General features: G+C 34.5%; 8 protein-coding genes across 8 annotated transcripts; all 8 read left to right on the top strand.

Moving 5' to 3' along the window:
- Nucleotides 1-1,613: 1,613 nt before the first annotated feature.
- On the top strand, nt 1,614-2,024 carry LOC145841435 (histone H3). Its single transcript, XM_082948795.1, has one exon. The coding sequence runs from the start codon at nt 1,614-1,616 to the stop codon at nt 2,022-2,024; it is 411 nt and encodes a 136-aa protein (XP_082804921.1).
- A 185-nt stretch (nt 2,025-2,209) lies between these two features.
- LOC145841434 (histone H4-like) lies at nt 2,210-2,521 on the top strand. Its single transcript, XM_082948794.1, has one exon. It carries the CDS (start codon nt 2,210-2,212, stop codon nt 2,519-2,521), a length of 312 nt encoding a protein of 103 aa, XP_082804920.1.
- A 179-nt stretch (nt 2,522-2,700) lies between these two features.
- On the top strand, nt 2,701-3,081 carry LOC145841433 (histone H2A). The gene has a single exon (XM_082948793.1). It carries the CDS (start codon nt 2,701-2,703, stop codon nt 3,079-3,081), a length of 381 nt encoding a protein of 126 aa, XP_082804919.1.
- Nucleotides 3,082-3,223: 142 nt separating this feature from the next.
- LOC145841432 (histone H2B type 1-K-like) lies at nt 3,224-3,583 on the top strand. The gene has a single exon (XM_082948791.1). It carries the CDS (start codon nt 3,224-3,226, stop codon nt 3,581-3,583), a length of 360 nt encoding a protein of 119 aa, XP_082804917.1.
- A 7,905-nt stretch (nt 3,584-11,488) lies between these two features.
- On the top strand, nt 11,489-11,899 carry LOC145841431 (histone H3). Its single transcript, XM_082948790.1, has one exon. The coding sequence runs from the start codon at nt 11,489-11,491 to the stop codon at nt 11,897-11,899; it is 411 nt and encodes a 136-aa protein (XP_082804916.1).
- Nucleotides 11,900-12,084: 185 nt separating this feature from the next.
- Nucleotides 12,085-12,396, top strand: LOC145841430 (histone H4-like). The gene has a single exon (XM_082948789.1). The coding sequence runs from the start codon at nt 12,085-12,087 to the stop codon at nt 12,394-12,396; it is 312 nt and encodes a 103-aa protein (XP_082804915.1).
- Nucleotides 12,397-12,575: 179 nt separating this feature from the next.
- LOC145841428 (histone H2A) lies at nt 12,576-12,956 on the top strand. The gene has a single exon (XM_082948788.1). The coding sequence runs from the start codon at nt 12,576-12,578 to the stop codon at nt 12,954-12,956; it is 381 nt and encodes a 126-aa protein (XP_082804914.1).
- Nucleotides 12,957-13,098: 142 nt separating this feature from the next.
- Nucleotides 13,099-13,458, top strand: LOC145841427 (histone H2B type 1-K-like). The gene has a single exon (XM_082948787.1). It carries the CDS (start codon nt 13,099-13,101, stop codon nt 13,456-13,458), a length of 360 nt encoding a protein of 119 aa, XP_082804913.1.
- Nucleotides 13,459-15,227: the final 1,769 nt, after the last annotated feature.

Genomic DNA, 15,227 nt, shown 5'->3' with positions numbered 1-15,227 from the left:
TTTGAAAAGTTATTTTAAATACTTTTAACTGTGTAACTACTTTCTTTTTACATAAACTTATTGGCACTTTTTAAAACAAACCTACTTGCTTTTAAACTTTTGTTTGTAACTTTTGATGTGTTTGTAACTTTTTATATGTTCAGCGCGTTTTTGAGAAGGTAAGTGACTAGTATGTGCAAGAACAAACTTAAAACTTAAGTAGTTAAATTGAATTAGATGGTGTAATTAATTTTTTTAGTACTACCCTTTTTATTATGAGTAAATTTAAGGTAATGATAACTAGTAAAATCACACAAAACGAATACTTGTGCATTTTTCGGTTTTTTTTTACAAATCAGCACAGTTTAAAATGTAATCAAGTTAAACATACTTCATGGGTTTTACGGTTAACAAAGCTGGCTGGAAATAAAATAATAAAACTTTGCTTGAGCTTGAGATGAAAAAAAACACTTGTCCTTGTCTAAAACTTTACTACTTTAACCTTTCAGCTTAAGAAAACTAAGTCGGGTGTGTAGTAGTATAATTTGTTTCATTTGTGGTTTATCTCACTAAATGGAGAGATGTGCTGTAGCATTTAGACTGTTTTTCTGGACTTTTAAAGCTAACCTTTAAAAAAAAATTCACTTCTGGATCGGGCTAAGTCTTGTTTCTTTATCACTGGAACATTTTTAACATTAGTAGTAAAGCAACTTTGCTTTTATTAGCATACAGGCTTTAAACTCACACGCTAATGTTCGTATTAATCAGTAAAAGGTACCTGAGAAAGCAAAACTGCTCAACAGTCAATTCGTCACAGTCAGTAACTGCTGAAAGTATTGTTTTGCTTTCTTTAATCAACATACAAAATGTCTACAACAGCAGTAGCAGCACCATCAGCAGCGGCACCGGCCGCAGTTAAGGCCAGGTCTTCCAAGAGACCAAGCGCCAAGAAGGCAGAACACCCGACTTACAGGGAAATGATCAGCTCTGCCCTGGGAGCAATGAAAGAACGAAAAGGTACATCCCGCCAGAAGATACAAAAGTTTATCGCGGAAACCTACAAGCTTGAGCTCTCAGCTTCTAATTCTCACTTGAAGAGAGCACTTACCAGCGGCGTGACCAAGGGTGCTTTTCTCCAGACTACTGGAAAAGGCGCTTCTGGCTCGTTCAAGCTTGCTCCAATGCCAGCTGCTGGTCCCAAGAAGAGGACAAAAAAAGTAGCTAAAAAGCCAGCAGTAAAGAAGACCGCAGCTAAAAAACGAGTGAAGAAGTGTGCTCCCAAGAAGGCAGCAAAAAAACCAGCAGCCAAAAAGCGACCTGCTAAAAAGTGTGCTCCTAAGAAGGCAGCATCTAAAAAAGCTGCAAGCAAGAAGAAGAAAGTAACAAAGAAGAAGCCGGCAGCCAAAAAAGCATCTAAGAAGGCAAGTACCAAGAAGAGCTGCAAGAAATAAGTTGTTCTTTTACCCAAGGTCCTTTTCAGGACCACTCAATTAAAGTATAAACAAAATTTAAAACGTAAACAGTGTTACTAAACTAAAAATATGCAAATCAATGAGATACAGTGGAATCGCCTGCGTCCGTGTCTATGTAAACAGTATATAAACAGTCTTCCGTTAAACAGCTTTATCATCAAAATGGCTCGTACCAAGCAAACCGCTCGTAAGTCAACCGGAGGCAAGGCCCCAAGGAAACAGCTCGCCACCAAGGCCGCTCGCAAGAGCGCACCCGCTACCGGAGGTGTGAAGAAGCCTCATCGCTACAGACCCGGCACAGTTGCTCTGAGAGAAATCAGACGCTACCAGAAGTCAACTGAGCTTCTTTTGCGCAAGTTGCCTTTCCAGCGTCTGGTACGTGAAATAGCTCAAGACTTCAAAACTGACTTGAGGTTTCAAAGCAGTGCCGTGATGGCTTTGCAAGAAGCCAGCGAGGCGTACCTCGTTGGTTTGTTCGAAGATACTAACCTTTGCGCGATCCACGCCAAGCGTGTGACGATCATGCCCAAAGACATCCAGCTCGCCAGGAGAATGCGTGGCGAAAGAGCTTAAGAATTGGCTAAAACCGGTCCTATTCAGGACCACCTTTAAACTTTGAAAATGAGACAAAAACCAAACGAAATAATGTAAATTAAAGATGTTTCTTTTTGGTATGCAAATGAGTTTTGTCGTAACCGTACGCGTCCGTAACAGCTTGTATATATAGTCGAGGGACTAGCAAAATTAGTATATTCAACATGTCTGGACGTGGCAAAGGAGGTAAAGGTCTAGGAAAAGGAGGTGCCAAGCGCCATCGCAAAGTACTTCGCGATAACATCCAAGGTATCACGAAACCAGCAATCCGCCGTTTGGCTCGCCGAGGCGGAGTAAAGCGAATCTCGGGACTAATTTATGAAGAAACGAGAGGCGTCATGAAAGTTTTCTTGGAAAACGTTATTCGTGATGCAGTAACATACACAGAGCACGCCAAGCGCAAGACCGTCACAGCACTTGACGTCGTGTACGCACTCAAGCGTCAAGGAAGAACCTTGTACGGCTTTGGTGGCTAAACAATTAGCGAACCGGTCCTTTTTAGGACCACCTATATCAATAAAATGTATTTTGCAACCATTGACAAATTAAAGTAGCAGCTACGATTTATGCAAATTAGCTTTTCGTTCGTCGCGGTTAGGTTTGAGTTGTATATGTAGCTGTGCAAGTAACATTGCACAATCATTCGAACAACAACATGTCGGGACGTGGTAAAGGATCAAAACTCAAATCTAAGCCGAAGAGCAGGTCTTCTCGTGCAGGACTGCAGTTTCCAGTCGGTCGCGTGCACCGTCTGTTGCGCACTGGCAACTACAGCCAAAGAGTCGGAGCTGGTGCTCCAGTTTATCTGGCTGCCGTTCTCGAGTACTTGAGCGCAGAAGTGCTCGAGCTTGCCGGTAACGCTGCTCGTGACAACAAGAAAAGCAGGATCATTCCTCGCCATTTGCAACTAGCTATCCGCAACGACGAAGAGTTGAACAAACTTCTCGGAGGCGTCACTATTGCTCAAGGTGGTGTTCTTCCAAACATCCAGGCAGTATTATTGCCTAAGAAGACCGCTTCAAAAAAGTCCGCCTAAGTTTAAACATCCCAGGTCCTTTTCAGGACCACCTAAAACATTTACGACAAACGAGAGAAGCGGTCGTTCGCGTACAGAACTGCTAATTTGCATAAATTTTCAGTATATATACCAGCGCCGAGACTCAAGTTCACTCATCATTATGACAGCTACCAAAGGCGCGAAGAAATCAGTAGCCAAGACCACTCCGGTCGACGGCAAGAAGAAGCGAAGGAGGAGGCACAAACAAAGCTTTGGCATTTACGTGTACAAAGTTTTGAAGCAAGTGCACCCCGACACCGGAATCTCCAGCAAGGCGATGGGAATCATGAACTCTTTTGTCAACGACATCTTCGAGCGCATTGCAGCAGAGGCTTCACGTTTGGCTCATTACAACAAGAGGTCAACTGTGAGCAGCCGCGAAATTCAAACTGCTGTCAGGCTCTTGCTCCCCGGCGAGTTGTCAAAGCACGCAGTTTCAGAAGGAACTAAAGCTGTTACCAAATACACCAGCTCAAAATAAATGCTCAACAACCGGTCCTTTTTAGGACCACCATTTGAATAAAACCAGCTATTAGATAACTACTTGTAAGTAAAATTTGCTTTAACAGTAATACCAACATATTGATATTTATACAAATAAAAAGACAAACTATTTTGTCCTACTCAACTCTTACATTATGGAATAAATCTAACATGAAAAAAATAGTAGTAGCAATAAAAATATTTGCAAAAAAGGTTTAACTAACTTGAATATATTGTCCGTAAGTTATTTTCTTCTTAACATTTTTTATAAAGAAAACTACTTCTTATTCATTTGTTGAACTTCTGTTAAAACATTCAGTAAGTAAGTGTATTCGTTTTTAAAAAAACTTTATGTTCAACTTATAACAAAAAAAAAACAACTTAAATTATCTTTTTAAGTTTTTGTTGTTTGTAAGTAACACAATGAGCTATAACTTTTCAAGTGTGTTCTTCTTAACATTTTGAATGCGATTGAAACCGTGGAACACGTTTTTGAAAGTACAAAAATGGAAGTAAAAGTTCAGAACAAAAATAACAAGTGTGATTTTCAAGTACAGTTAATTATTCTTTCTTACAAAGCTAACATAAACTTAGCTTGTTTAGATATATTGTCAAGTTAAAACGCCACCATATGAAACAAGTCAATTCATTAGCTGAAACATGGTACAAAAGAAAAAAAGTAACAGCTTGTACCACTTGTTTCATATATTTTAAGGTAAAAACTAGATATGATACAACTTGATGACCTAAAACAACTATAATGCTTTAGTTTAGTTTATATTTGCCTTAAATCTAAAGTAATCAGGACAACCAATTGATTTAACCAGCTACTAGAGTCTCTAAACTGTGTCAAACAAGCCTTAATAAAACGACAAAATGTACAAACCTTAATCTACATTGTGTTGGTGGATTAACAGTTAGTATACTTGGATAATACAGTTTACTTATGAGTGATAATATCCCTGTTTTCCTGTCTTACCACTTAGTTACACTTACTATAGTTTTTTTTTTACTTTTACTTGATGAAACTCTTTTTGAGAAAGAGCTAGTTATGTTTGAAATCATTGCTTAAACTGTGGAATAATATTTAGTATCTAAGTGTTAGGTAAAAATTTCCATAGGCATTTTCTTGTTTAAACAAAACTTGTTTTGATTCATTCTACTTTGTGGACTTGTTTTTCAAACATTTAAAAAAATTTGAATTTTGTTTATTAAAAGAAATAGTGCTATGTCACTTAAAAGTAAAAATAAAAGTTTGAATGAAAATAATACATTCAATTACAATGAGAGAAAAACTTAACTTTGCAATAATATATACTTACTTGACTCAATTACAGCAACTAAACTTGGATTTTATTTTCAAAATGTATTAATCTTGTTAATAAGAATGCAACTGAAACCGTTAAAAAGTTATTAAAAGTTGTACAATTCATTTATGTAAAAAACAGCGTTTTTTCAAACAAACATTCAATTTAAGTATAACAACAATTTAACAGTACTGTTGAAATATTTGTATTAACCTTAGGATGGTGTGTTCAACTCAAATTGTTAGTGGCTTTATCAAATAAAAACAACTACACATAAAAACATGATACAAAGAAAAAAAGTTGTTACCATTTTTTGTATCTCGTTTTTAGGCTGTACATGACACAAATAAAAACTACTGTAATCATTCTTTCCATAAGTCTAAAGCTTACGTGCACCACCAATCAGTTATACAAGCTGCTAATGTCTACTAAACTCACACAATTTCATTCTTAATCCACTTTATGCTTATAAACGATCCAAGAACACCACATCTCACTTTAAATTTATATTTTATCGCTTTCCATTGTTAGTTAAATAGTTAAGCTTGCTATGATTTCTCCACTTTTACTTTGTTTTTGATGTAACTTTTACGAAGGAAACTAGTGTGATCACTGCTCTAATCCTTAACTCATTGCTTAAGGTACTTGAATGCTTAGTGAAAATCTTTAACTAACTTGAACGTGTTTTTCGTGGTCTTTTTCTTGTTATCTCATTTAATCAAGGAACTCATTCTTATTCATGCTTATTTTGTGGACTTTTGTTCGTTTATCATTCAATAATTATTTGTTTTTTAGTTTATTAAAGTAAAGTTATGCTACGTCACTGTAAAAACTAGTTATATTTTTTAATGAAAATAATAACAATAAAACTTCACTGAAATATTAATAGAAAATGTTTTCAACTGTTAACAACAAAAAAAAAATGTTAACGTTCCATAAAAGTATTGTTCAATTACAATCAAAAACATGCATAGCTATTCAAAATTCATACATTACAATACATAAATGTAAACAACATCGATTGTTCAAAAGAAACATAATACTATCAACAAGCACACAATTGACCTAAACAAAAACAGCTTAAATAAATGATGAAAGTATATACCTAAAACTATAATTTTCCAAAGACGACTTCTATTTATTAGGTTGCTTAACTATTCAAACATATGAAACAAACCAATTCATTAGCTGAAACATGGTACACAGGAAAAGAAGTAACAGCTTCTTACCATTCATTTGTGTTACTTGTTACAACTACATGTGAGACAACTTGATGACTTAAAACGACTTAAACAGTTTGTCATTAGTTATTTTTGTTATAAATGTAAAGTTATCAGGACAACCACTTAATTTAACTGTTTACTAATGCCCACTAAGCAGTGTTAAACAATCTCTAACTAAACGACAAAAATGTACCAAACTTAATGTTCCTTGTGCTGGTGAAAGCCCAAAAGCAAGGTAAAAGTTCATATAGAATGTTTGTATAACACACTTTACTTAAAGTTTTACTTTTATGTTTTATTTTTTAGTCACTTTGTTGTACTTACAATTGTTTTGGTTCTCTTACATGACATTTTAAACTACTTGTGAGGATGGAGCTAGTTGCAATTAAAATGCATCGCTTAAGTCTCTTACGCTACATGTAATTAAACTTTTGCAAAAAGCATTAACTAACTTGATTTTTGTGTCCATAGGATTTTCTCGTTAAGTTATTTTTTCAAACAATACTTATTCCCACTATGCTTACTTTGTTTACTTCTTTTTGCAATATCTAACAAATATTTAGTTTATCTAAAAAAAAAAATTCTACGTCATCGTAAAAAAATGTTATATTTTTAAATGAAAATAATACATTAAATTGTAACAAAATAAGCTTAAGTTTGTTTATTATAAAAAAATCTCATCAATAGCTTCTAGAATTTTTTATTACTATTTATTGCATGTATTTCAAACTATATAAAACAGTTTAGAGTTGTAAAATATACATGTGTAAACAACAGTAGATGTTCAAGTCAAAATGAAAACCATTAACAAACTTGCGATCTCAGTACAACAATCATGAAGTAACACGACCAAAATCTTTTTACAAAGCTTAAAACTGTTTTATTGAACTCAAATTGTTCACAGCTTTATTTGATCTTGTTTCAGAAAACTTCAAACTTCAACTAAAACACAATTGAAAACATGCATTGCAATTTAAAACTCATAAAAAACATAAGCAAAAAACAACATCAACAAGTATACAACATGAACAAAAAAGAACAATTCGAGTCTTTAACTTTAAAAAAATTGCATTGTTTAATTGATTTAACATTGCTTATAGCTTTATCAAGTTAAAGCATCAACATTTAAATCAAACTAAATCAATTGGTACAAAAGAAGTAACAGGATGTTATCATTTAATTCTATCACTTTTTCATGGTACATATCACTTATCTAAGCCACATATAATAAAATTTGATAGCTTAAAACGGCTTTAACAGTTTTTTTTTTACTATGCTTTTTTATAAATCTATGGTAATCTACCTATTTGTTTAACTAGCTTTTAATGTCTACTAAGCAGTATTAAACTACCATTAACTAAACAAAATATGTGTACAATTTTAACAACTTTGTGCTGGTAAAAGATCAAAAGTAAGAGTTAGAGCTAGTTGAATAAAACATAACGCTTTTTGAGCTCCTTATAATTGCTTTTGTAATTTTATCTGACCATTTTCAACTACTTTGAGAAAGGAGCTAGTTATGTTTTAAAAGTATTGTTTAAATCGTTGAACAAGTTCTATGAATAAGTTATAATTGAATGTTTCATAAAAAGCTTCAACTAACTTCAGTGTGTTGTCCGTAGGCTTTTTCTTAAAAACTTCTTTATTTGCACAAAACTTATTCTCATATACGCTTACTTTGTATACTTGTTTTTTTTTCATTAAATAACTACTTAGTTTGTTTTTAAAAATTTGTCCTACGTCACTATAAGTAACGATTATATTTTGAAATTAAAATAAAACAGTTAGTTTTTATTTTATACTTTAAATAAACTTTGTATTATTATTAAAGTACTCGATCATTTGAGGTTTAATTAAAAAAGCTATATTAATCATGTTTGTTGAAATTCAATTTAAAACTTAACATAAAAAACAGTTTCAAAGTTATACAACAAATAAATGTAAACAACTGTGATTGTTCAAAACAAAAAAAAGACAATCAAAAGCATACAGTTTCAGTACAACCATCATTAAATCTTTCGTTTTACAAACCCTAGACTTTTTTTTTGAACATAGTAGCTTATGGATTTTTCAAATAAAAACATCAATACATAAAAATACTAACAGCTGAAACGTTATGCAAAGGAAAAGAAGTATACAGCTTTGTAACTCAATTGAACACTATGTATGACACAACTTGATGACTCAAAACTGCTTCAACTGTTTGTTTTAAGTTATGTTTTTTTAAAGTAAGATAAGTTTAAGATAAACGAAAAATGTATATGATCGGTATGAATCATTGATCCAACATACAACAGCTCAAAAAGAAAAGCCTACGGCACGCGGTATTCCCAAGCGGTCACCCATCAAGTACTAAGACACTGCTTAACTTCCCAGATCGGACGAGATGGGGTGCGTTCAGTGTGGTATGGTCGTAGGCGTCTAGCAGCAAAAAAAAGCGATCATAAACAAATAAGCTGTCTGAAACTTGTAGAATGTTAGCTTAAGTGTTTCTTATGTTTAGAGCCCACTTTGTTCTAACTAATTAAAATAAATTAAGCCTTTCTAGTCTTTACTTTTCACATTTTTTTCTTAGCTTCAAGCTTCATAAAACTATTCAGCTTTGATTTTTAGTTGTTAGAGTACACAATATCATTACAGTGTAACGACATAGCAACATTATAAGACAGAAATTAACTAGTTTTATACTACATACAAAATAACTAATTAGCTAAACTAAAAAGCATATGTAGTTTAACACTACTTAAGTTTGTTTGTACAAGTTCTACGATAGTATAAGTGATTAAGCAATGTACATGTTTGAGATAAGAAAAGATCATAAATTAAAAGACAAAGCAATAACTAAAACATATTGGTCATGTTTTTACAAACTCAAATGCTGTTGTTACAACAGAAGTGTTCGAAACACCTGAGAACAAAAGATAACTTGTTTATAATGAGCTTGGATTAACATTAATACCAAGTCAGAGATAACTAGTAATGGTTTAACAATCTTTTTAGAATTAATCATAGCAAAACATTTAGTCAACTGCCTACATTGTGCAGAACATTGCGGTGAATCTAGTTTTTAGTACACTTAGAAGCTACTTTTAGTAGTTGAGCAGTTGTAATTGAGTTAAACATACTTTAACTTAAAACGTATACACTTCTTCGATCATACTGCTTCATTATTTGGTCAAGTCATTTTTATTTTACTCGAATTGTAGTTTTGTTTCTTTGATCAGTTGACGATGCTTCAAAATATGTAGTGAAGGTGTTTCAATTTGTTTTATCTAGTTTTGAAACGACGAAACAAACTTTGGAATAATAAACTTTAACTGTATTACTCTAAAAAACATTTACTTTGTTAAACACATTGCAACCTTTTAAGTACTGATTGTACACGAAAGTTTATCTAAACATTAAGGTTTTCAAATGAGTTTTGAAAGATTATTGCTTCAATACTGTTTGATTTTTAACTTTTTTTTGTTTAGGAACGCTTCTTTTTTAATACTGCTTTAAAAATAAGCCTAACATCTTTTTTTACGTAAGACTTTTCTTCTCGTAATAAGCATTGATAAGAAACTTTTTAATAACTTCGTATTGATATTTTGGTCTTGCAAAAATTCTTTGAACAGTACTGATGTTTATTTAAATGTAAACAGTTTTATCTTGCTTTGGAAAGTTACGATCAAATCTATTTGTAAAATCTGCAAAGAAAAGTCTTAGTTCAGTTTCGAGTATAACAGATAAAACGTTGTTGAAAAACTAAAACAAACAGTTTGAAAAGTTATTTTAAATACTTTTAACTGTGTAACTACTTTCTTTTTACATAAACTTATTGGCACTTTTTAAAACAAACCTACTTGCTTTTAAACTTTTGTTTGTAACTTTTGATGTGTTTGTAACTTTTTATATGTTCAGCGCGTTTTTGAGAAGGTAAGTGACTAGTATGTGCAAGAACAAACTTAAAACTTAAGTAGTTAAATTGAATTAGATGGTGTAATTAATTTTTTTAGTACTACCCTTTTTATTATGAGTAAATTTAAGGTAATGATAACTAGTAAAATCACACAAAACGAATACTTGTGCATTTTTCGGTTTTTTTTTACAAATCAGCACAGTTTAAAATGTAATCAAGTTAAACATACTTCATGGGTTTTACGGTTAACAAAGCTGGCTGGAAATAAAATAATAAAACTTTGCTTGAGCTTGAGATGAAAAAAAACACTTGTCCTTGTCTAAAACTTTACTACTTTAACCTTTCAGCTTAAGAAAACTAAGTCGGGTGTGTAGTAGTATAATTTGTTTCATTTGTGGTTTATCTCACTAAATGGAGAGATGTGCTGTAGCATTTAGACTGTTTTTCTGGACTTTTAAAGCTAACCTTTAAAAAAAAATTCACTTCTGGATCGGGCTAAGTCTTGTTTCTTTATCACTGGAACATTTTTAACATTAGTAGTAAAGCAACTTTGCTTTTATTAGCATACAGGCTTTAAACTCACACGCTAATGTTCGTATTAATCAGTAAAAGGTACCTGAGAAAGCAAAACTGCTCAACAGTCAATTCGTCACAGTCAGTAACTGCTTAAAGTATTGTTTTGCTTTCTTTAATCAACATACAAAATGTCTACAACAGCAGTAGCAGCACCATCAGCAGCGGCACCGGCCGCAGTTAAGGCCAGGTCTTCCAAGAGACCAAGCGCCAAGAAGGCAGAACACCCGAGTTACAGGGAAATGATCAGCTCTGCCCTGGGAGCAATGAAAGAACGAAAAGGTACATCCCGCCAGAAGATACAAAAGTTTATCGCGGAAACCTACAAGCTTGAGCTCTCAGCTTCTAATTCTCACTTGAAGAGAGCACTTACCAGCGGCGTGACCAAGGGTGCTTTTCTCCAGACTACTGGAAAAGGCGCTTCTGGCTCGTTCAAGCTTGCTCCAATGCCAGCTGCTGGTCCCAAGAAGAGGACAAAAAAAGTAGCTAAAAAGCCAGCAGTAAAGAAGACCGCAGCTAAAAAACGAGTGAAGAAGTGTGCTCCCAAGAAGGCAGCAAAAAAACCAGCAGCCAAAAAGCGACCTGCTAAAAAGTGTGCTCCTAAGAAGGCAGCATCTAAAAAAGCTGCAAGCAAGAAGAAGAAAGTAACAAAGAAGAAGCCGGCAGCCAAAAAAGCATCTAAGAAGGCAAGTACCAAGAAGAGCTGCAAGAAATAAGTTGTTCTTTTACCCAAGGTCCTTTTCAGGACCACTCAATTAAAGTATAAACAAAATTTAAAACGTAAACAGTGTTACTAAACTAAAAATATGCAAATCAATGAGATACAGTGGAATCGCCTGCGTCCGTGTCTATGTAAACAGTATATAAACAGTCTTCCGTTAAACAGCTTTATCATCAAAATGGCTCGTACCAAGCAAACCGCTCGTAAGTCAACCGGAGGCAAGGCCCCAAGGAAACAGCTCGCCACCAAGGCCGCTCGCAAGAGCGCACCCGCTACCGGAGGTGTGAAGAAGCCTCATCGCTACAGACCCGGCACAGTTGCTCTGAGAGAAATCAGACGCTACCAGAAGTCAACTGAGCTTCTTTTGCGCAAGTTGCCTTTCCAGCGTCTGGTACGTGAAATAGCTCAAGACTTCAAAACTGACTTGAGGTTTCAAAGCAGTGCCGTGATGGCTTTGCAAGAAGCCAGCGAGGCGTACCTCGTTGGTTTGTTCGAAGATACTAACCTTTGCGCGATCCACGCCAAGCGTGTGACGATCATGCCCAAAGACATCCAGCTCGCCAGGAGAATGCGTGGCGAAAGAGCTTAAGAATTGGCTAAAACCGGTCCTATTCAGGACCACCTTTAAACTTTGAAAATGAGACAAAAACCAAACGAAATAATGTAAATTAAAGATGTTTCTTTTTGGTATGCAAATGAGTTTTGTCGTAACCGTACGCGTCCGTAACAGCTTGTATATATAGTCGAGGGACTAGCAAAATTAGTATATTCAACATGTCTGGACGTGGCAAAGGAGGTAAAGGTCTAGGAAAAGGAGGTGCCAAGCGCCATCGCAAAGTACTTCGCGATAACATCCAAGGTATCACGAAACCAGCAATCCGCCGTTTGGCTCGCCGAGGCGGAGTAAAGCGAATCTCGGGACTAATTTATGAAGAAACGAGAGGCGTCATGAAAGTTTTCTTGGAAAACGTTATTCGTGATGCAGTAACATACACAGAGCACGCCAAGCGCAAGACCGTCACAGCACTTGACGTCGTGTACGCACTCAAGCGTCAAGGAAGAACCTTGTACGGCTTTGGTGGCTAAACAATTAGCGAACCGGTCCTTTTTAGGACCACCTATATCAATAAAATGTATTTTGCAACCATTGACAAATTAAAGTAGCAGCTACGATTTATGCAAATTAGCTTTTCGTTCGTCGCGGTTAGGTTTGAGTTGTATATGTAGCTGTGCAAGTAACATTGCACAATCATTCGAACAACAACATGTCGGGACGTGGTAAAGGATCAAAACTCAAATCTAAGCCGAAGAGCAGGTCTTCTCGTGCAGGACTGCAGTTTCCAGTCGGTCGCGTGCACCGTCTGTTGCGCACTGGCAACTACAGCCAAAGAGTCGGAGCTGGTGCTCCAGTTTATCTGGCTGCCGTTCTCGAGTACTTGAGCGCAGAAGTGCTCGAGCTTGCCGGTAACGCTGCTCGTGACAACAAGAAAAGCAGGATCATTCCTCGCCATTTGCAACTAGCTATCCGCAACGACGAAGAGTTGAACAAACTTCTCGGAGGCGTCACTATTGCTCAAGGTGGTGTTCTTCCAAACATCCAGGCAGTATTATTGCCTAAGAAGACCGCTTCAAAAAAGTCCGCCTAAGTTTAAACATCCCAGGTCCTTTTCAGGACCACCTAAAACATTTACGACAAACGAGAGAAGCGGTCGTTCGCGTACAGAACTGCTAATTTGCATAAATTTTCAGTATATATACCAGCGCCGAGACTCAAGTTCACTCATCATTATGACAGCTACCAAAGGCGCGAAGAAATCAGTAGCCAAGACCACTCCGGTCGACGGCAAGAAGAAGCGAAGGAGGAGGCACAAACAAAGCTTTGGCATTTACGTGTACAAAGTTTTGAAGCAAGTGCACCCCGACACCGGAATCTCCAGCAAGGCGATGGGAATCATGAACTCTTTTGTCAACGACATCTTCGAGCGCATTGCAGCAGAGGCTTCACGTTTGGCTCATTACAACAAGAGGTCAACTGTGAGCAGCCGCGAAATTCAAACTGCTGTCAGGCTCTTGCTCCCCGGCGAGTTGTCAAAGCACGCAGTTTCAGAAGGAACTAAAGCTGTTACCAAATACACCAGCTCAAAATAAATGCTCAACAACCGGTCCTTTTTAGGACCACCATTTGAATAAAACCAGCTATTAGATAACTACTTGTAAGTAAAATTTGCTTTAACAGTAATACCAACATATTGATATTTATACAAATAAAAAGACAAACTATTTTGTCCTACTCAACTCTTACATTATGGAATAAATCTAACATGAAAAAAATAGTAGTAGCAATAAAAATATTTGCAAAAAAGGTTTAACTAACTTGAATATATTGTCCGTAAGTTATTTTCTTCTTAACATTTTTTATAAAGAAAACTACTTCTTATTCATTTGTTGAACTTCTGTTAAAACATTCAGTAAGTAAGTGTATTCGTTTTTAAAAAAACTTTATGTTCAACTTATAACAAAAAAAAAACAACTTAAATTATCTTTTTAAGTTTTTGTTGTTTGTAAGTAACACAATGAGCTATAACTTTTCAAGTGTGTTCTTCTTAACATTTTGAATGCGATTGAAACCGTGGAACACGTTTTTGAAAGTACAAAAATGGAAGTAAAAGTTCAGAACAAAAATAACAAGTGTGATTTTCAAGTACAGTTAATTATTCTTTCTTACAAAGCTAACATAAACTTAGCTTGTTTAGATATATTGTCAAGTTAAAACGCCACCATATGAAACAAGTCAATTCATTAGCTGAAACATGGTACAAAAGAAAAAAAGTAACAGCTTGTACCACTTGTTTCATATATTTTAAGGTAAAAACTAGATATGATACAACTTGATGACCTAAAACAACTATAATGCTTTAGTTTAGTTTATATTTGCCTTAAATCTAAAGTAATCAGGACAACCAATTGATTTAACCAGCTACTAGAGTCTCTAAACTGTGTCAAACAAGCCTTAATAAAACGACAAAATGTACAAACCTTAATCTACATTGTGTTGGTGGATTAACAGTTAGTATACTTGGATAATACAGTTTACTTATGAGTGATAATATCCCTGTTTTCCTGTCTTACCACTTAGTTACACTTACTATAGTTTTTTTTTTACTTTTACTTGATGAAACTCTTTTTGAGAAAGAGCTAGTTATGTTTGAAATCATTGCTTAAACTGTGGAATAATATTTAGTATCTAAGTGTTAGGTAAAAATTTCCATAGGCATTTTCTTGTTTAAACAAAACTTGTTTTGATTCATTCTACTTTGTGGACTTGTTTTTCAAACATTTAAAAAAATTTGAATTTTGTTTATTAAAAGAAATAGTGCTATGTCACTTAAAAGTAAAAATAAAAGTTTGAATGAAAATAATACATTCAATTACAATGAGAGAAAAACTTAACTTTGCAATAATATATACTTACTTGACTCAATTACAGCAACTAAACTTGGATTTTATTTTCAAAATGTATTAATCTTGTTAATAAGAATGCAACTGAAACCGTTAAAAAGTTATTAAAAGTTGTACAATTCATTTATGTAAAAAACAGCGTTTTTTCAAACAAACATTCAATTTAAGTATAACAACAATTTAACAGTACTGTTGAAATATTTGTATTAACCTTAGGATGGTGTGTTCAACTCAAATTGTTAGTGGCTTTATCAAATAAAAACAACTACACATAAAAACATGATACAAAGAAAAAAAGTTGTTACCATTTTTTGTATCTCGTTTTTAGGCTGTACATGACACAAATAAAAACTACTGTAATCATTCTTTCCATAAGTCTAAAGCTTACGTGCACCACCAATCAGTTATACAAGCTGCTAATGTCTACTAAACTCACACAATTTCATTCTTAATCCACT

This window comes from Thalia democratica, chromosome 7 (assembly GCF_965202585.1).
Source record: "Thalia democratica chromosome 7, ktThaDemo2.hap1.1, whole genome shotgun sequence".
Lineage (NCBI taxonomy): Eukaryota > Metazoa > Chordata > Thaliacea > Salpida > Salpidae > Thalia > Thalia democratica.
Note: the sequence above shows the minus strand (reverse complement) of the source record. Positions and strands in the feature narration are given on the sequence as shown.

Coding starts and splice junctions, on each gene's coding strand:
- LOC145841435 (XM_082948795.1), top strand. CDS start 1,614: ATGGCTCGTACCAAGCAAACCGCTCGTAAGTCAACCGGAGGCAAGGCC.
- LOC145841434 (XM_082948794.1), top strand. CDS start 2,210: ATGTCTGGACGTGGCAAAGGAGGTAAAGGTCTAGGAAAAGGAGGTGCC.
- LOC145841433 (XM_082948793.1), top strand. CDS start 2,701: ATGTCGGGACGTGGTAAAGGATCAAAACTCAAATCTAAGCCGAAGAGC.
- LOC145841432 (XM_082948791.1), top strand. CDS start 3,224: ATGACAGCTACCAAAGGCGCGAAGAAATCAGTAGCCAAGACCACTCCG.
- LOC145841431 (XM_082948790.1), top strand. CDS start 11,489: ATGGCTCGTACCAAGCAAACCGCTCGTAAGTCAACCGGAGGCAAGGCC.
- LOC145841430 (XM_082948789.1), top strand. CDS start 12,085: ATGTCTGGACGTGGCAAAGGAGGTAAAGGTCTAGGAAAAGGAGGTGCC.
- LOC145841428 (XM_082948788.1), top strand. CDS start 12,576: ATGTCGGGACGTGGTAAAGGATCAAAACTCAAATCTAAGCCGAAGAGC.
- LOC145841427 (XM_082948787.1), top strand. CDS start 13,099: ATGACAGCTACCAAAGGCGCGAAGAAATCAGTAGCCAAGACCACTCCG.